The following is a 21,507-nucleotide window of genomic DNA, read 5'->3' on the forward strand; positions in this document are numbered from 1 at the left end:
GCCATTTTGAAAAGAATTAAGATACCAGATAGGTTATTAAGGCAGAGACACAGAAAGAAAGGCAGTAACTCCGTTCTCCCACTGAGGTAGGAACTCCGTTATTAGCAACTAGGGCACAGGATCAGAGTAGGAATAACTAATGATCGCTTACATTTCTTCTAATGAGTTAAGAGGTTGGTGCCCTAGTCTGGGATGGATTTGATCCTCTCAATGAGGGCCAAGTGGACCCCAGTAATGAAAGGAGGGTTAGAGAGGGAGCAGTGCTGTTTTCTAATTTCCTGGAGATTGGGACTTAATATATATAGATAAATGTATGTAAATAAAAATACAGATTGACTGACTGAAGGAAAAAAATCTGTGTGGATTTAATTATTACTTTAATTGATTTTTCTACTGAGCCTTGGCAAGTGGTACTTAACATCTCATATGATCATGGCAGAGGTATATGCAGAGGTGATTAGACTTACTAGTTCGCGTCTGAACTCCTACTCACTAGCCATGCTCCTGGACAAATTCCTGAACATCTCTGGGCCTGATTTTCCTCAGCCTGTGAAATAGCCATGATGTTGCAGAATTGTTCTAATACTGCCATCAGTAAGAATACCCACAATTTATTAAGCATTTCTTTTCAGTCAGGCTCTGTGTGAAGCAGTTTAAATGCATTATCTCATTTAACTGTTGTAAGGAATAAATAAGGCATCACAGTCAAGACACCTGGCTTAGTGCACTCACACACGTGGAGATCCATGTACATGCTGACACACTGTAGAATGTGTACCATTAAGGATAAGTTGGTTATTAAGTGTTTTAGAGGATAAGAGAAGGAGTGACCATGTTGACTGATAGGTGAAAGAGAGTTGCATGAGATTGGAGGAAGAAACCAGATGACATGTCAGTGACATGCCACAGGTCACTCCTTTTTTGAGCGCCCATGACCCCTACTTATATAGTAGAATTGGCGTCAATTCTAATAAAGACCCAATATGTTTTACCAATAACACGAGGAAGTCTTTCCCTGTGTCACCCAGGGGATCTTGCACTTACTGTGTGTCTGCTGCAAAGCAGTAAGTGATAAGCTCGTCTCTGCCCCTTTTACAGAAGTCCCTTTGGGAATGCCGGTTCAGCCCTGTGCCTCCCCAGAGGTCTCAGTGTAACGTAGGACTCACAGCCATGTTTGGCTAACCCACTTGCTTGTTTTGGGTTTCCCTGGAATTCCACCTAGAGCCTAAGATTGAGCTGCAAGTGGTTATTTTTGAAGATGACCCCAGGAAGCCTTGTAAGGAAGTGGAAAAGTGAGACATGGAAGGAGGGAAAGCCAATAAAAGTGTGTTAAGATTTCAACTGGACTCACTCTTCCAGGCCATCCTCCACGAACCGTGTAGAGTTAGGAAGCTCGGGTATTTATCTTCCTCCTCTCATGCCTCTTTGGTGGAGGTTGCCTCTTGCAGGCATCGAGTGCCCAGCACTCTGCCCTCAGGTGGAGCAATGCAGATGCCTGAGAGAGGAAGCCACACGTGTGTATTGCAACTGTCCCGAAAGCTACAATGACTTTGGGGGTGGGGTGAGGTGAAGAGTAGGGAGGAGTCCGGCAGGACTCCAGTAGCATCTGCTCAATCTACCTTCCTATGTTGAAGACACTCAGAGTTTTAAATCTACATTTCATATTTGGAAATCCTTAAAGTAAATTGCCATCTTATCAAAATAGAACATTTCTTTGCTTCTGTTAATATTTTATATTCCCTGAGCAGGTGCTGACCAGTGTCTTCGTCTCTGTGTCGCTATAAATATTTTCTTTCTGCACATTAATCTGAGAATGAGCAGAAAATAAAATAATCTGAATAGTCTCTATTGAACACGTATGGAGACATGAGCAGATCTTAGAGTATGTGTAAACTTTTTTATTTAAAAAATTTAAATTTATTTTTGAGACGGGGAGGGGCAAAGAGAGAAGGAGACACAGAATCCGAAGCAGACTCCAGGCTCCAAGCTGTCAGTACAGAGCCCAACGCGGGGCTCTCACCCATGAACCTTGAGATCATGACCTGAGCCGAAGTTGGACGCTTAACCAACTGAGCCGAGCCACCCAGCCGCCCCTAGACTATGTGTAAACGTTAAAGAAATAGTAATATTACATTCAGAAATGGATACTTACAGCCCCAGCGAAAGGCATGCATTCAGCCTATCTGCAGGGGTTCAAGGTTGGAATTCTGACCATAGGGATCTGGTTAGATGTTAGTGTGGACCAAAGTCAGAGGGCTCCCACTTCATTGACTTACATTCATTCAACGTTTCAGTGTACATATTCAGCAACCTATCTTGGCTCTGTTAAATGAGAGAACATTAGATTGCAGATTTCTCTTTTGATAATTCTCTTCTAAGCACATTGCAAGGCCCTGTCTGGGATTCAGAAAATAACATTCATGGACTATAAAGATAGTAATTAATCTTTAGAGTGAAAATGTTTTTCTCAGGACCTGCCTCTTCCCAGTGCCCAACCCATACTTCCCAAACCCATTCAGATTTCTAGGTACATTTGTCCTAAAAATAGTGAGTCTGCTGAAAGCTACATTTGAACTTAGAAGTAATTCTCCTTCCAGGCGAGGTTTTCTACTCCTAACTTTAAGATCCTGCCTTGTGTTTGTGACTCCCTGTCTTTAAACTTAAGAAGACCAAAAGAAGACATCCAGATGGCCAACAGGCACATGAAAAGATGCTCAACATCGCTCCTCATCAGGGAAATACAAATCAAAACCACACTCAGATATTACCTCATGCCAGTCAGAGTGGCCAAAATGAACAAATCAGGAGACTATAGATGCTGGAGAGGATGTGGAGAAATGGGAACCCTCTTGCACTGTTGGTGGTAATGCAAACTGGTACAGCCACTCTGGAAAACAGTGTGGAGGTTCCTCAAAAAGTTAAAAATAGACCTACCCTATGACCCAGCAATAGCACTTCTAGGAATTTACCCAAGGGATACAGGAGTACTGATGCATAGGGGCACTTGTACCCCAATGTTTATAGCAGCACTCTCAACAATAGCCAAACTGTGGAAAGAGCCTAAATGTCCATCAATTGATGAATGGATAAAGAAATTGTGGTTTATATACACAATGGAGTACTACGTGGCAATGAGAAAGAATGAAATATGGCCTTTTGTAGCAACATGGATGGAACTGGAGAGTGTGATGCTAAGTGAAATAAGCCATACAGAGAAAGACAGATACCATATGTTTTCACTCTTATGTGGATCCTGAGAAACTTAACAGGAACCCATGGGGGAGGGGAAGGAAAAAAAAAAAAAAAGAGGTTAGAGTGGGAGAGAGCCAAAGCATAAGAGACCCTTAAAAACTGAGAACAAACTGAGGGCTTATGGGGGGTGGGAGGGAGGGGAGGATGGGTGGTGGGTATTGAGGAGGGCACCTGTTGGGATGAGCACTGGGTGTTGTATGGAAACCAGTTTGACAATAAATTTCATATATTAAAAAAGAAATAAAGTAAAATAAACTTAAGAAGACCACGTATGAAGGAGGAAATGTGGGAAGGATGGGTTCCATGTTCAGTTCTGGTGGGAGAGTGAGGGACGCTGGAAATGAGCCAAGATGATCAAAGGGCCGAGGCTGGGTGCGCCTCCTTGCAGAGGTCTTGACACGTGAGGTCAAGACATGTGTCTTGACACTTGGCACCCGGCAGTGCACTGGCAGAACTAACAGGACTAATGTGGTGAGATGTATAATGCACGGGTAATTGTTAAACTCTCCAGGGGAGAACCGAGAATACCTTCAATCCTTTGTCCATCACGAGAGCTGTTCACTAGCGAGAAGCCAGGCTCATGTGACTTTCACAGCCTACGTCTTTCTTTGTATACCTCTTGGTGACAAACTACATAGCCAGGGATAGGAGGTGAGAGAGGAGAAGACTGTTTATAATCCATAAAAATCTACAACTAGCTCACAAATAACAGATCATCATAGTTCCTTTGCATTATACTTTGTGGATAACCTTCGATATTTAAGCTACGTGAACAGTGGCAGGAGTAATATTAATGGTTCCATACCTGTCAAGCTTTAAAATAGAATTTTACACTGAAGGTACAAATTAGGCAAAAGAAGCCTTTCCAAAGGGTGCAGATGATAAAGTAGGCCAGTAGGATTCTCAAGGGAACCTGATATTCTAGAGAATTTATGGAAGTCTGTGATTCATCATAATACCTCTTGTGCTTTTACTAGAGTTTGAAAATTACTCAGCGATACCTAACTCGCTGAATATTGATATTTCGGTTCTGGGGATATTTTTCTGACTGAATTTGTCTGCAACTGCCTCTCTAGAAAATTTATTAGCAAACTATTCATACATTTCCCCCCAATCTTTCATTCTTTTCTGAGATATTACTGATTTTATTTTCCTAAACACAATTTTATATGGTAATATCTGGGCAGAAGCAATTTGCTATGGTTCAAGGATCTGGATTCTTATGGGCATTTGTCTTCGTAATGTGATTACAGAGTCACTAACTTGATCTTAATAACGTTTGCTTATTATCGTGTCTTAAATGCATGAAAGGAAAACTGTTTTCTAACTCAGAGGATTACCCTTGTGTATCTCCGTTAGTTGATAATGCCCTGCAAAATTAATGTCCAGGTGGCTTTGAGTGGCTGTTGCATTATTTGAAACTTGTTAGGATTAAATGCAAATATTATCACCAATGTTGCATGCAGATTGGAAATTACTTTTTTAGTATACCTTAAGAAACTTTTAAATCACTGATTCACAGCAGTTTATAAACCGGCCACGCTGCACTTCATCTGATGCTGTTTTTACTCTATTGTGGCTGCAGGAGGCAGCATGATACAAAAGGCTTGGAATCTATAGTCAGATAACCGTGGTTAGAATCTGACCGCCTTACTTATTTTTTGTGTGAACTAGGGCTGTGTTAATCAACTACCCTGACCCTCAGTTTCCTCATCTCTTCAAGACAGGCTGACATACAAGCACCCCCATTCTAGTTTCCTATTGAAATATTGTAACTGCAACCTTCTCAGTAAAAATCTCTGTTCGTTTTCAAAAGATTCCCTCCTTTTTTTCTTAAAGCAGATAGTAGTCATATAAAAAGATAATACTGTCCACAAAAAGACTTGAAGAAGGTTACTGCTAGAAGCTTTATTCATAATCTGCCCAAACTAGGAACAGTCCAAATGTTCACAAATAGAACAATAGGTAAGCAAATTGTAACATATCCAGGAAATGGAGAATTACTCGTCAGTAAAAGGAAAAAAAATTACTGATCCGTGAGACAATGTGGATGAATCTTAGAGACATTATGTGGAGCAAAAGAAGCCAGACACCAAAAAGAGCATATTGTCTGACTCCTTTTACATGAAGTTTTAAAACCAGCAAAACTCCTTTATGGTGATAGAAATCAGAATACTGATTACCTCTGAAGGGAGGGTCTTGATTGGAAAGGGGCATGAGGGGAATTTCGGGGTGATAGGGATGTTCTATGTCTTGATTTTGGTGATGATTACGCAGGTGTATATATTTGTCAAAACTTGATGAACTGTGCAGTTGAATTGCGTGCTTTATTGTGCATAAGTTAAACTTAAATTCAAAGAAAAGACAACTCACCCATGTCGGCTAAACATTTAGTTTTCTCATGACCAATTTTTGGGATTCTCAGGATGCAGTGACCATCTGTACCCTGGGAATTGGGACAGCCTTTGGAGAGTCCATTCTGGACAACACACCCCGCCATGCGACCATCGTTACCAGGGAGAGCAGTGAACTGCTCCGCATCGAGCAGAAGGACTTCAAGGCTCTATGGGAGGTGAGCCCCAAGGCTTCTCTGTCAATTAACGTAGTTGCGGAAAAGAAAAGAAGCTGCCACGTGGATAATGGCATTACAGTCAAGCCTTAATGTGTTCTGTTCCGAGCTGGTAGATGGAATTTAATTTTCAAAACTTGTTTTTGAAATGAGTGAGTGAAAAAGCCATTTTGACATAAGACATCCCCACCCCCGCCTTTTTTTTTTTAATTTAGTGCTTGCTCAATTTTCTGTAGTTTGACATACCTTATAATTATTTCTTGAATGACCACAGACTGTTTTATGTATTTCCTCCTTCCTATTCCACAGATGTATTCTTAACCAGGGAACAAAATACTTTGACATTTTCTTTTGCATTTTAAAAATCATCATTGACATGTTTCCTGGTAAAGTGGAATGAATGGGGTTAACATCTGCTTCATTTAAATGCTTTTAAAAATGATGTGCCCTGCAATAAGGTATGGGAAATGAGGGACATAAAGATGTCTGGTTACTTGCCAACTTCAGAATGCATTGGTGGCACAGCGGTGGATGGATGCGACCGGTGCTGGTGGCTTTTGCATTTACCACTGCTTACCAGCGCCCCTTAGGGTATTGCACTCATTTGCAAGAAGTAGGGGGAATAAATCATCTTATATGTAGTAATGGCAAATGGAGCACTTAGAAAGGCCCAGCTAAACCTTGCATCTTTTACGCTCATTCCTTTTCAGTTCTGCAAGCTTCTGATTTTAACCTGTGGTTGTTCCTTATCTTTGTCTTTGGCTCAGTATGTCCAAGTGTTAACCCATCGAGCTGGCAGGCTTTGCAACTTGTCCCGGTGTGGCTAAGATTTTAAACTTGATCTTAAAAGAATTTTGTGTAATCAAATAGTTTCCTCCAGAGCCAAACAAATGACAGATGCATTAAGGGAGCAAACCTGCAGGTGAATGAGTGATGCTTTGCCTTAAAAGTCCTGCAAAGCCTTGGAAGGCCTTGGTGGTAAAACCTGTTACTTTTATTCTTGGCAGTAGTGAATAAATTGCGGGGTTGCTTGTTTGAAATGTTCCTCTTAGAAAATATTAAAGAGCTCCAACTGCTCTGTAAAGTTCAGAGACAAAAGCTAGTTTTAGGAAGGCAAAGCTGAAGTAGGTTTGCATGAGGTGTGTGTGGAGAGGTTTTCTGTCAATTAAAAGGGACCAAGCTTGAGGCAAATAAGCCTTTTTTTTTTTTTTTTGATCTTTCATTTTTAAAAGGTAAACTGAAAAAGTCTTTCCCAAAAAAGAAAATTTGGAAAACTGGCTTAAGAACAAAAATGATTTCCACCTGTGATGTATGTCATTATAACTGCTTTTGTCTGTTATGACTTTTTCAAGTTGCTCATCGAGGATAGTTTGTGGAAATATTTAAAATTTTATTTTAATTAGGAGCCCTCAGTATTGTGAAGGAAGTTCCTGAGAAGTAGCTACCTGTGAACATTTTTGAAAAACTTATTATTTTTAGAAAAATTTTCAAACATACAGAAAATCAGAAAGGATAATACAGTGAACACCCATACACCCGCCACTTAGTTTGGCAGTTGCTGACATATAGCCATATTTGCTCCATCTTTGTCTTTTTTTTTTTTTTTTTGCTGAACCACTTTAATGTAAATGACAGACATTATGACATTTCATCATAAATATTCAGCATAATCCTAAGAAAAATAGAATATCCTGCCACATACCCATAATACCATTATTTCACTTACAGTACTAAAGATAACATCCTAATATCTAATATCCAGTCCACGGTTCAGATTTCCCCATAAATACCCATTAATAAATATTCAACAAATATCTTTTATATCTGTTATATTTCAAACCAGGTTCAAATAAAGAACCACATCTTACATTTGGTTATTGTATCTGACTCTCTGTCTCTGTCCCTCTCTCTCTCCCCCCCACTCCTCCTGTCTCTCCCGTTCTCTCCCCCCGCCTCCCTTCCACCCTCCCTCTCTCCCTTCTTTCCTCTCTCTGTCTCTCTCATCCTTTCCATGGCATTGGCTTGTTAAAAAGGCTGGGTTAGTTTCTCCCAAATTCAATATTTGTTTGATTATTTTCTCATGGTATCTTTTTGTACCCCTGTTCCAGGGTTTTCTATAAAAGGAAGTTAGAGCTAAAAGCTTGATTAGATCAGATCAAACATTTTTGTCCAGAAAGCTTCAAAGGTGATAATAAGTACATCAGGAAGTTCATCATGTCTGGAGGCTTTACTATCGGTGATGCATTAGTGTTATTAGTTTGAGTGTGTCGGTAGACTTCAGTTGAGTACATCTTAGTACTATTTTCCACAGATATTTCCCTTAAAGGAAAATTATTAAATGGGGGTATTGATATTGAGGGTGGCTTTGGTATCCCCAACCTTGCCACATGATTCTGCAGCTCAGTGGATCCAACCCTTAGAGTGTAACCTCAGTGCAGATTTCTGATGTCCCCTGCCAGTGAGTTAATTGAGCTGAAAAGAATGGACAGAGTTTTTGTCTGACTTCTTATTTTACAGGTGGGGGACTGGAACCTCATAGGGAGTAAGAGATTAGTCGCATACTTCATTTTATTTGCCTGTTCACGTAACTAAGTTCAGAGTGCAAATTACATGCTCAATCAGCATTTTAACAGGCTAAAATGGAAATGCGAGAAACTCCATCATCTACCAATCCATGTTAATCAGAACTTTATTAATGGGCACAATTGTGCAATTGTGCATTATATATATAGTACATGATAATCCTAAGAAGTTGTAAAATTCTAAATTACTTTCTAAATAAAAAAGATTGACTTGTTTATTCTACCATTTGTTTTTTTAAAATTTTTTCAACATTTATTTATTTTTGAGAGATGGAGAGACAGCGCATGAGTGGGGGAGGGGCAGAGAGAGAGGAAGACACAGAATCTGAAGGCTCCAGGCTCTGAGCTGTCAGCACAGAGCCCGATGCAGGACCTAAACTCACAAACTGTGAGATCATGACCTGAGCTGAAGTGGGACTCTTAACCGACTGAGCCACCCAGGTGCCCCTCTACCAGTCGTTTTTTAACAAATACTCATTGAGTATCTCCTATCAGGTATAGATGCAGCAGCAAACAAGACTGACAGAGCTCCCTCTCTCCAGGAGGACTTCTGTTTTACTTGGAGAACACAGAAAATAAGCTACCAAGTCGTAATAGTATTTCAGAGTATAAAAATCATTATAATTAAATGTTATTTCTATTTAAGTTTGAGGGATCCATTGAGGACACATATGGCACTAATCTGCTAGCAAAATATCTGATATTCAGAATACCTATTCCTTGTTTATGTTAGATAATGGAGTTTATAACTCAGCCATCTATTACACTAGTAAATAATACCCATTAGCAAAATTAAAACCCAAACTCATACTGTCAGCTGAAATCTGAGTGAGATCTGCAAGCCAAGCATTAAAAGGAAAGCATTATGTAGGGAAGGATTCAGGTAGGAGCCTCATCGAACTGTAAGGTGGCAGGAAGAAGGCAGCAGAAAGGTAAGCTGGATAATAGTGACTCTCTTGTTGGCAAGGTAAGTAACTCAGTGTTGGTCTACAGGTTAGGGATAGTAAGAACTAGGTAACCTGAATCATGGGTCTAAATTTGCATGTTCATCTCATTTGACTAATTACTTTTGAAGAAAGTCATCCTGGGCCCATTGCATGTCAAGTACCCCCTTGATTAGCTTTGTCTCCTTATCTATGTATGCCCTTGTCACTTAAAGGGGACAAAAGATAAAACCAGGATTCTGAGTTATTTCTTCTCACTCTGAAAGTTACAATCTATAACCACTACCAGGTAGCACAGTCTAAAAGTAGCTCTTTAACAGGCTGAGCAAATAGTCTATTTTAAATCTTACACTTGGGACTTTAATGGCAACACAAAGCTAGGGAATCCTGCTTCCTTTCCTGACCAAAGGCAAGTTTCCTCAGCTCTCTGCAGGAAGAGAACACACTCAGAGACCTACATGTGAGATTTTGAAATCCTATTCAATTTCATCCCGGATACCTCTTGCTTTATATTGTCTATTATGTTGTAAGTCAAGCTGGTAACACCTAGAGTATTTAAAAAAGTGATTCCCATAAATGTAGCCAGAGCATTATTCAATAACCAATACATCAGAAAAAGTATTCCCCAAGATATAACAGAGGTAGCATCTTGATGCTTTTCTTTGCATCCTGCGTCTTTCCTAATGAAAACTGTTTTCTTCCCTCTTCTCCTTCCATGTTTCAGTTGCTAATTTATGGTCAGATTTGAGAACATTGGGTTGCTCCGTCTTAAAACTAGGTCATGTTTTCTTAAGTGAATATGGTAAATTTATTCAGAGTTGGTTGATAATGCATCCCTCCTCTCACGCTTCTGTGATATTAAAACTCAATAAAATATGTGAACCACAGTATAAAACATCTCATTTTTCAGCAGTATATAGGTGATGGAGGGAGAGAAGGAAGAGGAGAGGAGATAGTTCTGTTTTTGAATCTCATTCAGAAGGAAAATAATTGAAAAGTCTTGGAATGTCACGTTCAGTGCTTGAGACAACCATAAATTTAAACTTTGTTCCACTTGTGGCATTGCGTACCCTCCGTGAAGAAGTTAAATGGCAGAGTAGTTAAGTGTAGACTTGGGAGTTTTAAGCCAGTTATTAATATTTGATCCAAGATTGTGTGACTGCTGGTGGCTCTTGGACTAAATGAAGAACTGATTTACTGTCCAATTCCCTGAATTTCTTTGCAGCACATATAAGATAAGAAGGCTTCCAATGGTTACAAATGACTACAAGAGTTTTTGGGGTTTTTTTTGTTTTTTTGTTCGTTTTGTTTTCTTGTTGACTTTCCATCTAATGGTATATCTGTATGAAGATGCTTTCAGCTTTGTAGCATGTATTGACATCTCTACATAGACTATTCCCAATACCTGAAGTTGAATGAGGAGGTGAGTCCGGTGTGTTCAGAGAAATAGATTCTTGATCAGATTCGTAACAGACACTACTGAGAGGTCCTTGAACTTGTGTGCCACCTCCTGTTTAGCTGTGTTTCAGTTGCATGGACATCATCTGGCCAAAAGCTTTCGTTCACTGTGAGCCATGTTTGAAAATGTTCAACATAACAATATGTGTCTATGAATAAGTCATTTGAAATTTAAAGACAGCAATAAAACTACAGAGTCTAAAAATAAAAGCAGTATTTTAAATTTATAGTCTGACCCATGCCACAATAAAATTGATTTCTTGGCTGTAATTGTTACCCAGAAACTTCTTGGCACATTTTATGAATTTATTCTAACTGAGGGATCCCATGTCACAGAGAACCATTGCTCTGATGTAATGATTGTTATGGGAGAGTTATTCCCCAAATGTTCTGTGGCCTCAGCAAATATTGTTAAGTAACTGAAAATCCATTTCATGCTTTATGAGATACAAAACTGAATGGTAAAACAAAGAAATAGGTGCATGTTTCTATCTTAGGAAAAGAATAGAATTTGTAAACAGGAATATTTCTAAGAGTAATGAATATTGTCGAAGGAATATTTTTACATCTGTCTCTATTCCCTGGTTTTCAGAGTGTATTATTTCTAGATTCTATCAGATACGTTGGCAGTTGTGGGCCTGAAAAGCTTTTTAGCTATTTCCATTTACTGCCTGTCTTGGACTATGCAGGTAGAAAGAGTCCTTTCCCATTAATAATCTTTCAAGCCACTACGAGAATAGGAATTATTGAAATAACAGCAGCTTAGTCTTTGCTGATGCGCTTTAAAAACCTTATCAGAATAATATACTTCTCAGAGGCATCTGCCCCTGCTTGAATGGACTTGATGTTCCTGTCTGTCTTGGGCTGTCAGAAAAATTAAAGCCAAATACTTAAAACAGAATATCAGAACATAAAAATCTTAGAAGTACTTTGGATGGTTTTATTACTATGTTTAGCATGCAAACAATTTCTTTTTTCTTTTCTTTTCTTTTCTTTTTTTTTAGCATGCAAACAATTTCAAGTTGTTTTGCGTGCACTTTAATGGGAGGCTTTCAACATAGGCCGGTATTTCAGGTAAGTATTTAGTGGCCCTGAGCAGTGAGGCAAGACTGCACAACCCATCCTCAGACAGGGATGCCTGTCTGTTAATGCACAGGAACCCACACCCTCATCTGAGGACTAGCTGGAACTGAGAGCCAAGGGGCCTGATTTCTCCCAAGTCGGGAGTCTGTGCTTACTTTTGGCAACTTTGGAGCTTGTACTGTAGTGTTACTTCCCAGGCCAGAAATTTGCATCAAAGGGCTAAGAAAAATACATCCAAAAATAAACATGAAAGTCAGGATTTCATGCCAGGAACTCCAGCCACACACATCCTGTTGGCTGGTTCTCTTGACTCTCCTCACAGTTGTGATTCTTTTAAACCAAGCGGAAGCCTCCAATGACTTGGACCTTATGTCTGCGCCAGGGTCTTACTCCTCTGTCCTCGAGCTTTTCCATGGAGTGTGGAATGATTCAAATCCAGAAAGGAAGGGAGTGAAGTTACTGGGAGGTAACTACAGTTAAATATATACACATATATATATATACAGGAAGTCTTTTCCTATTGCCTTCGGCTGCCTGAGCTTTTCTGGAGAACGACCAGCGCCGGGTTTCTCTCTGTGGACTGACATCCTCTGAACACTAATAGATACAAACAGGGAATTATCGGCCATGAAGGTGTATTTTGTTGTCGAAATAAAGGACAGATATTCACTGGATGTCTGGGAACTTTGAGTGACAGAAAAAGGACATATGCTCTACAAGGTCAGAATGTATCTTTTTTTATTCTTTAGTGGGGAAATATTGTATGTCACAGTTTGCATTTTGGTTTGAAGAATTATACTCTGAAGCATCTCTGGCTTTTCTAATTATGTTCCACCAGACCTAAATATGTACAATAGGACTGACATAATTTGATTTCATCTTTATTTGTGATGTGTGTGTGTGTGTGTGTGTGTGTGTGTGCGTGTGTGTGTGGAGGGGGGAGTGACGGTTCATCTTTTTCTGATTGTGAAGGATGTGTTTGTTTAGCCTGAGATCTTAAATATGTTTACAGAAGAGAAACAAAGATAGTTGTTCAGAACTAGCCAGTTACATTTATCACATTAATATTAAATGTTGTATGTATTTATCTGGTGACATGCTTGAATGGCATATATTAAAAATAAATTTGGGGCAAGGAAACAGATTGAGAGTGATGGTATTTCATCCCCTGGACGCCCAGTAGGTATCTTGCCTGCCGCTCTCAGACTATATGAAGTCCTTAGTGTTTATGGGAACTCTATTACATTATTGATGACTTGAAGTCAGACCAGCTCCGCAAGCTATGATTTCACTGTTTCTCAGAAGATGATCAGGGGTTTGGAACAGATAAAGGCTTGGCTGGCAGGTGCCAGGAATGCCCAGATGCTGCGGGTAGACCTGTTGGCAGGGTGTGCCTGCCGTAAGCAGTGGTCGTCGCTTCTTTACGTCTCTGGGTGTTCATTTCAGGAGTGTGCACAGGATACTGGGATCTTGTACAAGTTGCTGTGAGCAGAGGTTTTCAAATGCCTCCCATGGCCGTGCATTTGCCAGCTTGCCTTTGACCCCTCCCTGCCTCCCAAGCCCCGCACTTTTGTCTTGCAGTGGCCCTCACTGCTCCCCTAGCTAACCTACCACACTGCATGCCTCTAAGGAGTTTCTCAACTCCATGTTAATTGATGCCACTTTGAAAATTTGATCTGTAAGAAACTCCCATCACATTCAACAAACATATGTACTTGGTTCCCACACTGTGGAGGTGTAAAATGTATCACGTCTGTCTGTCTGGCTTACAGTCTAGTGGAGAAGACAGACAAGCACAAACACAAGCCATCCTGATGTAAGACAAACTGGAAAGTACTATAAGAAAGATACAGCATGCTGGAAGACATACGAGGGAAGGGAGGGAGAGATTCATTTCCATCCAGGATATCATTTCATCCGAAGACAAAGAGATCTGGTTCTGAATTCTTATGTGGCTAACAAGGCTGGGTTTCAGCATCCCCAAAGGCTTGGGGTCAGTTCACCAAATTATAGCATTTAAGGCAGCTTGTTCCCAAGGGTCTGAGCACGCAGGAGAGGCAGGGCTTCCTCACTCCACTGTCTTGTGCTGTGTTCTGCCTTCTCCTTGTGATTGGCCCTGGCAAGCTTGAATAGGGGTCCGCCTGCCCTCTGAGGGTGTCATGTGTTGTATTTCCAAATGCCTGGCTTTGTGTTTTGTTTGTTGTTCACTCATCATCTGGAGAAATCCGCTCTGAGGTTTAATGGGTCCCCCGGGCAAAGACGGTTCTAGTTGGGGAAACTTTAAGAACTTGAGATTCAGAAAGAACTCGTGGTATGGACTAGGGGATATTGTTAAGCTCTTTAAGTGTAGGAAGCCCTGTGGTCATGGGACTTTTCTGTTCTCATTGGGTCAAATTCCACTCCTGTGTAGTTTCCAGGCTGCCGCGGAGAGGGTTAGAGCACAGTCACTGGGACAGGGTGTCTGACACCGAGGAAGGAGCAGCAGGAAATCCTGTCACAACTCAGCCTCTCTGAATTCCTGCAGGCTTGCCGTGGTTGATCTCACTAACCTCAGTGTTTTGAGCTGTCTGGCCCAAACCAATAAATGCAAGACAGACCTCCTAAAGGCTATTGATGTGGTAGAGTGGTCTGGCCTGAAATTCTGATCTATTCCTGGTTTAATCCAGCTCTGCTAGATGACTTTTTGGAAAGCTCTCTAGCTTCTGGGCCACCTAGTTGTATTATAAAGATACCTTGACTTAAATCCTGTCTTGCTGTCAGGAGTGCTCCAAGTTAATCTTGATTGGTTGCCTTCTGAATTGGAAAATTTAGTGCCCCCCTCCTCCCTTTTTGGTTTGCAAATTCAAGAAGGCAAAGCCACAAATTGTGTGAATGGAAAATATTAAATTATATCATTTGAAAGGCAAGAACTTTTTGTTATCTTTAATCATTTACAGTTGTAGTTCTTAAAACCTAGGTCCACATTAGAATTACCTGGAAAGCTAGTTAAAACTTCCCATATGTGGGCCCTGTCTAGAACACTGAAACCAGAATCTCTAGAAGAGGGGCCCTGAGTGTCGCTGGCTTCTTCAAGCTCCCCAGATGGGCGTACTGGGCACCCAGGGCTGAGAACCTGTCTTCCAGCAGTGGGCTTTGGTAAGTGGGTACTGTGCCCCTTTGCATCTGGGTCTGCATTTACCTGCCTGGCATTTTTGCTCTGTGCTAAGGCTCTGTGATTGAAGAATATGTTTATTCCTTGTTTGTGTTAAATCTCCTAGTGTAATTTTTCCTTCTCTCATATAGACATTCTACTTCCAAATTGGGGTTTCTGTCAGATTTAAGTAATAATGGCAAACAGTATTTTAGAGATACAGTGAGTGGGATTTTTTATTTAAGGGTTTGTGATTAGAGGTTGCCTGTGTGGTCTGGCTATTGAAAGTGTGAGAATCACATGCAAAATCCACCCCCTTCCTTCAATTCCACCATCCTACAAACACATATTCTCTTATCTGTCAGGGCAGTCTGGTCGTTACACATCATGTAGCTCCTGGAAAATTCCACTGTACCTTTGTAGGAGAATGAGAGTGAAAAAGCCAAGTAATATCATAGCATCATTATGAGGGGAGTTTTGAGCTCATGGGCCCCTTGAGAATGTTGTGATCCCCGACCCAACCCTGGACTATATGCTTTGAGAGTCACCTCTTAAAGATAAATCCCCAGAAAAAGAATACTAAGTTGAAAGGTGTGGAAACATTTATGTCTCTTGATAAATATGATCACATTTATTTTCAATAGTTTTTTTTTTTTTTTTTCCTGCCACCAGGACTATTTGAGCCTTGGCCAGCATGACTGTTATATATTTTTCTCCATTATAATAGGCACTGTTATTGTCATTGTGTTTCTCTGATTACTGCTGGGATGGTTGAGATTTTCTTTACATATTTCTTTCCTGATCATATTTACTCACCCATACATTGGCATTTATTTATCAGTTTATGTGAATGCTTTATTTGATCAAGATATTAATCCTTTGTTGTAATTCCTGCAAATATTTTATCTTGGTCTGCTGACTTTTCATTTTTCATGAACTTAAAGTACATACATTCTAAATCCATTAAGTCCCCAACAAAAAGTTTATTTTATTGTTTAAAAACCTTTTTAGGGGCACGTGGGTGGCTTAGTCAGTTAAGTGTCCAACTCTTGGTTTCACCTCAGGTCATGATCTCCCCCACGCTGACAGCTCAGAGCCTGGAGCCTGCTTTGGATTCTGTGTCTCCCTCTCTCTCTCTGCCCCTCCCCTGCTTGTGCTCTCTCTCTAAATAAACATTAAAAAAATTGTTTTTAGTTTGGGGCACCTGGTGGCTCAATCAGTTAAGCGTCCAGCTCTTGGTTTCTTCTCAAGTCATGATCTCATGGTTTGTGATTTCCAACCCTGCATCAGGCTCTGTGCTGGTAGCACAGAGACTGCTTGGGATTCTCTCCCTCCCTCTTTCTCTGCCCCTCCCCCACTCACACTGTGTCTGTCTCTCAAAGAAGTAAACTTAAAAAAATTTTTTAAGTTTGTTTTATAAAGATACCATCTTTCATTTGTAGCTGATTTGAAAAATCACATGATATAAGCAATAATGTGTTTTAGTTCTGTCTGCATGAATTGAATGAGTTTCTAAAACTTCTTTTATTGCTTCTCTCTACTGCTTCAAAGCATTTATAAATGCTCTTACAAATTCATATATTGCCACCATTTGTTTCTTATTACCCCTATGTGGACCTTATTTTATAGCACTGTAACAAAATTTTCTTAAGATTTCTTTTCTGGATATTTGTACCATGACCTGTGTCTCTTCCACCACTCTTCTGCTTGCGTTTTTTAAAGATGCCAGTGATTTGATGGTAAAACCCTTTCCCACTTTCCTCCTGCCCCCCCAAACACTGCTCTAAACTTTGGGTCTGAGTGAAAAATGGGTGGGATTGGAATATCTCCTGAAGTCAGTGAAGTGAGTCCTCTTTTTTGAGCATCTGTAACTGTTTTCTCTTCTTCACTGTCCGGAATTGTATCTACCTCTTTAGTAGTTCTGGGGAAAGCGCAGCTCTTACCAATAAGTGTTAATGAAAATGGCTTTTCGGTTTTAGGCCTTTCTATTTGTTGTGGGTTTTACTTTGTTTGGAGGGCATTTTTGCCCATGTTTCACTTTGTTTAAAATTCATAGAATTGCCTAGTACAGGGGTGCGTGGGTGGCTCAGTCGGTTAAACATCCAACTTTGGCTCAGATCATGATCTCACGGTTCATGAGTTCAAGCCCCACATTGGGCTCTGTGCTGACAGCTTGGAGCCTGGAGCCCACTTTGGATTCTGTGTCTCCCTCTCTCTCTGCCCTTCCCCTGCTGACCCCCTCCCCTCAAAAATAAAAAAACATTAAAAAAATTAGAAAAATAAATTTCCTCGTACAAATGTACTGAAATGGAGAAAACATCTCTATAATAACTTGTTTCTAATCCCTGTTAAAAAGCACAGCAGAACTTGGAAAGGGGAAATGTAGTAAAATGATCAGATATGGCATTTAATAAGAGATCCACCTACTTAGGAATATATACCACTTTGTGAACAACACTGTAAAAAGGATTTACTTATCGAAAATTATGAAGTTTCTAAATAGCTTGAAAAATGTTAGTTCTCTGAAAACTACTGTGGATCACACTGCTTCCATCAACATTTTCTTCCCTTAATTACCAAAGGTTTCGTCGTACATAGCAGATGGCATATTTAATGAGATGATAATTAATAAAATAAAATTAATAAATTAGAATCATTACATGACTTCCCAATAGTAATAATTGCAAGCACGTGGGTAACAGTCTAAACTATTATGAGTCCTGACATTGTTAAGAAATTTTTAGAGAAGTTTTAACAGAGTTGGCAATTCATCTTCCTGAAATTCTCTTTCTTGCTTTCTGCCTGTGGCTTTATACTTTCTTCTCCCTCATCTTAGCCTCTTCTTCAGACTTCTCTTACGTCTGAAATGTCAGACTTACCTTTTTTCCCCTCCAACTTTTTATTCAAACTTTTAAACATTCAGAAAAAGTGAAAAAAGACTAGTAGGAAATACCAAGTTTACTTCACTATTTCAGGTTGAGTTCCCCCCCTTGGTTCTCCCTGTCCCAGCCAGCCTCATTTTATAATCAATTGTATGTTTATCTCTTTCTCTTCAATTCCATCCCACCAGCACTGTTACCTCCCTTGTCTCTCCTCAGTCTAGCCAGTGTAAGGGAGGCAGCATGGTTTTCAAAGACCAGGGAGTGGAATCAGCCAGATTCTGATGATAGTCTGGCCCTGCCTGTGAGGAGCTCTGTGTCCTCAGGCAAGTTACTGAATTGCCTAAACCTCTTTCCTCATTTGTAAAAGGTGTTAACAGTAATCCTGTCACTAAAGGTTTCGAGGAAGAAATGATATGAGACCATCAATCCCTTTGCCCCAAGGAAGCACCCGGTAAATGGTGTGGGAGGTAGAGATGGATGGATACAGATGGAGGAGTTCAGATATACACGTGCCTGCTCAGACCCCTAGTGCTGCGGTCTCTGCTGCCCAGGGACATTGTTTAAACCATCTACGTTGGCACGCAAAATTTTCTAAATGTGGCCGTACATCCTTTTCCAGCCATATTGCCTCTGTTAATTTATACAGATATTCTTATCAACCTAAGTCTTATCAGCACGCACTAGTTGGGCATCCACGAAGTGCCAGGTGCTGTGCTAGGCACTGGGCACACAGACATAAATAGCATGTGACCCTCAAGGAGCTCACGGTCTAATGAAGATAAATATATGAAAATAAATTTTAAAATCTGATGATATGAGTTATAGCAGAGCGGCATGTAGGGGCTGGAAGTGGGGGAAGAGGAGGGTGGCTGCCAGGGAGAGTCAAAACCATTTTGAGAGAAAGTCTCCTTGTGTGTCTTGTCATCCTAAGGGTGACAGGAAGGTTACTGACAGCAAGGTGCCCCCAGGCACAAGCAGAGGATGTAAGTGCTACTGGGAACATGTCCGCTTCCGTGGAACACGGAGGAGGGGTCACCATAACCCTCCCAGTTCCAGGGTGGGCTTGTCTCATCCTCAGGTTCTTTATGGAGAGACGAGCCTGTCAGAGCCACCTAGCCTTTCCTGAGAACGGCACAGGGTTTTTATCTCCTTCTGTCCCCTCTCCGAGGCCGTCTGCCTGCTCTTCTGGACACCAGCATTGTGCCTGCTTGCTGCCTGGAGCAAAAACACGTAACAAGCCCAGAAGTGTTAACCCAGAGAACTGAAGGGCAGATCGTCAGTGAAACATCCCTGAGCAGACTCCTGCTCACTCCCGCACCTGCATGTGCCTTCCCCATCTCTGCTGTACTTTCCCTTCTTTCTCCACCTGTCCCATGATCCAGCCCAGCTGCTGTCTCCCCTAACCTGCCCCCGTCTCCTCCCGGTCAGGTGAACAACGGCAGGAAGGAATGACAGCAACCCTTTCACGTAGGTGTTACCTCTTGGCAGTTCGTGTTGTAAACCAGGTCTGTCTGTGAATGAAAAGCCAAGAGGAGGCTGTGTTTCCTCTTGAGGGGATGAGGATCCAGATGATGAAAAAGAAAATGACTTAAGAAAGACAGGTTGAGATCAGGTGAGGGGATGGGGATAGGAAGGCTAAACATGGGATTGTTAAGATTCAGGGAAAATGGCGGCCCAGAGCACTGTTGTTCCTCCAAATAGACCAAGAATCCTAGAAGCTGAGAGGTCTTGGGGCTGACAGAGCCCCAAGCGAGAGGCCAAGTGTTGCTTCAAAACTGACTCAGACAGGGGTGCCTGGGTAGTTCAGTCAGTTAGGTGACCGACTCTTGATTTTGGCTCAGGTCATGATCTCACGATTTGTGGAATTGAGCCCGTGTTGGGCTATGTGCTGACAGCGCGGAGCCTGCTTGGAATTCTCCTTCTCTCTCTCTGTCCCTCCCCACCTTGTGCTCTCTCTCTCTCTCACTCCAAATAAACAAACAAACAAAATGACAGAGGAAACTAAGGACTGTTAATAGATACACTCTGGGGATACATTTGTTTTCTGCCAGATTTGGAGGCCTACAGATCTTTATCAGTTGGGGTTTTCAGTGGGGGCTCTGCTGATGCTGGTGTAGCCAGGGTTCCTAGTAGCCATTAGGCCTGGGTTCTTGGGTCACAGAAGGCACAGAACATTCCATGTCACTCTTTTTTATCTTGTGTTCCTGTGGGACTTGGCAGAGTCTTCTCTCATCTGATGGAGAAGGAAGGTGAGCCCCTTAGAGCATCCCATTTGTGGTAATCCATGACATGATCTAAGACCAGATCTGATTAAAAATCACTGTGGTCATTTGGATTTTACATTCACATGGTGGGTATTTGTATTTGAGTAATAACTACCAATAAAAGATGAATTTTACTAACCACCAACTAAGTGCCAGAAGTCATTCTTATCTTTTCACGTGTGTTAGTTTTGTAGTCATAAGTTATTACCAGCTTAGTCTCAAGAATATAGTTTAAGTATCCAGAAATCAGTTATGGGAGCTTTTGATATAAAAAGAGACTGTTTTCTTTTCTTTTTTTTTTTTTTTTTACTTAGGAAGAATTCAGGATTAGACCCAATATTAGCATTTTGCCCTATAGTAATCGGATAACTTACTTAGTTATCCATTTAGTTAACCAATTTATCCATTGGCCAATAGGTTTATATGTAGTGTCAGAAAAGAGGACTGGTCCACAACAGGGGACTCTAATCCAGGTTTCATGAGCTCTGGGTAGTTCACAGATCAGCTATGAGAAACCTGCAAATGTCTAATAATTTTTATTTGTGTGCATTTTCTGAAAAGAGGGTCCAGAGCTTTCATCCTAATCTGAAAGGGCTCTGTTGACCCCCACAAGATTAGGGACCATTTTCTATAGAATTGGGATACAGATCAGACTATATAGCCTATTCTCCCTTTATGTGGGAGAGTAACACTTTATGTGGGAGAACATTTACTCTCGACAAATCTTTACAGAATTTGTGATGTGAGAATGGAGATGATAGAAATAATTTTCATTGTGGCTTTCAGGCTGAGATATTGGTATCCAGAAACTCATCTTGTAGTGAAAAGAAATCATTAGGAAAAATGCCAAGTTCCAGCCTCAAAACAGAAATGCTTTGCAGTAAAGAGGTTCTACCAAAGCCTGTTTTAAAATAAATACTTCTAATTTATGGATCCATCGCTTCTCTAAATAGAGCACATTTGAGTATTTTGTATCCAGTTCCAAAATTATTGAACTTTAATAAGTTTTCATGGAAGTGTGGTTTTGTATTTCTGTTCCATACCTCTCCCCCAAAACCATCCACATGTAATAATGCCCACAATGCTAACTGGATACCTTTAGACAATGGTACTTTTAAAAATTAGCTAGAGCATGGCCCATTATGCAAAGCAGTAGCTGTCTTTGTTTTTTATTTAAAGAAATTTAACTTATTGAAACCAGGTAATGCATACACTCGGTAAAAATTCAAAAAGTACAACAGAATATGTAATGAAAAACATGCCTTTCTCTCACCCCAGCCCTAACCACTAGCTCACTTGCCAGAAGGGAGCTGGCTTCTTCTGTAGAATATTTTGTGCAGAAT

At 40.7% G+C, this 21,507-nt stretch overlaps 1 protein-coding gene across 5 annotated transcripts in view; it reads left to right on the forward strand.

Moving 5' to 3' along the window:
- Window positions 1-21,507, forward strand: part of RAPGEF4 (Rap guanine nucleotide exchange factor 4) — a 288,747-nt gene that overhangs the window by 61,326 nt on the left and 205,914 nt on the right. For 3 of the 5 annotated variants that reach the window (XR_006220771.1, XM_042994712.1, XM_042994714.1), the window contains exon 4: window positions 5,678-5,824. Coding sequence is in view for 4 of the 5 variants with exons in the window: in XM_042994712.1 (XP_042850646.1) it covers window positions 5,678-5,824 (147 nt within the window). In the remaining variant the exon portion in view is untranslated. Of the gene's footprint in view, window positions 1-5,677; window positions 5,825-12,525; window positions 12,609-21,507 lie in introns of those variants that run through there. The other 2 variants (XM_015541285.2, XM_042994713.1) reach the window with 2 other exon arrangements.

Source organism: Panthera tigris, chromosome C1 (genome assembly GCF_018350195.1).
Source record: "Panthera tigris isolate Pti1 chromosome C1, P.tigris_Pti1_mat1.1, whole genome shotgun sequence".
NCBI classification, from domain to species: Eukaryota; Metazoa; Chordata; class Mammalia; order Carnivora; family Felidae; genus Panthera; species Panthera tigris.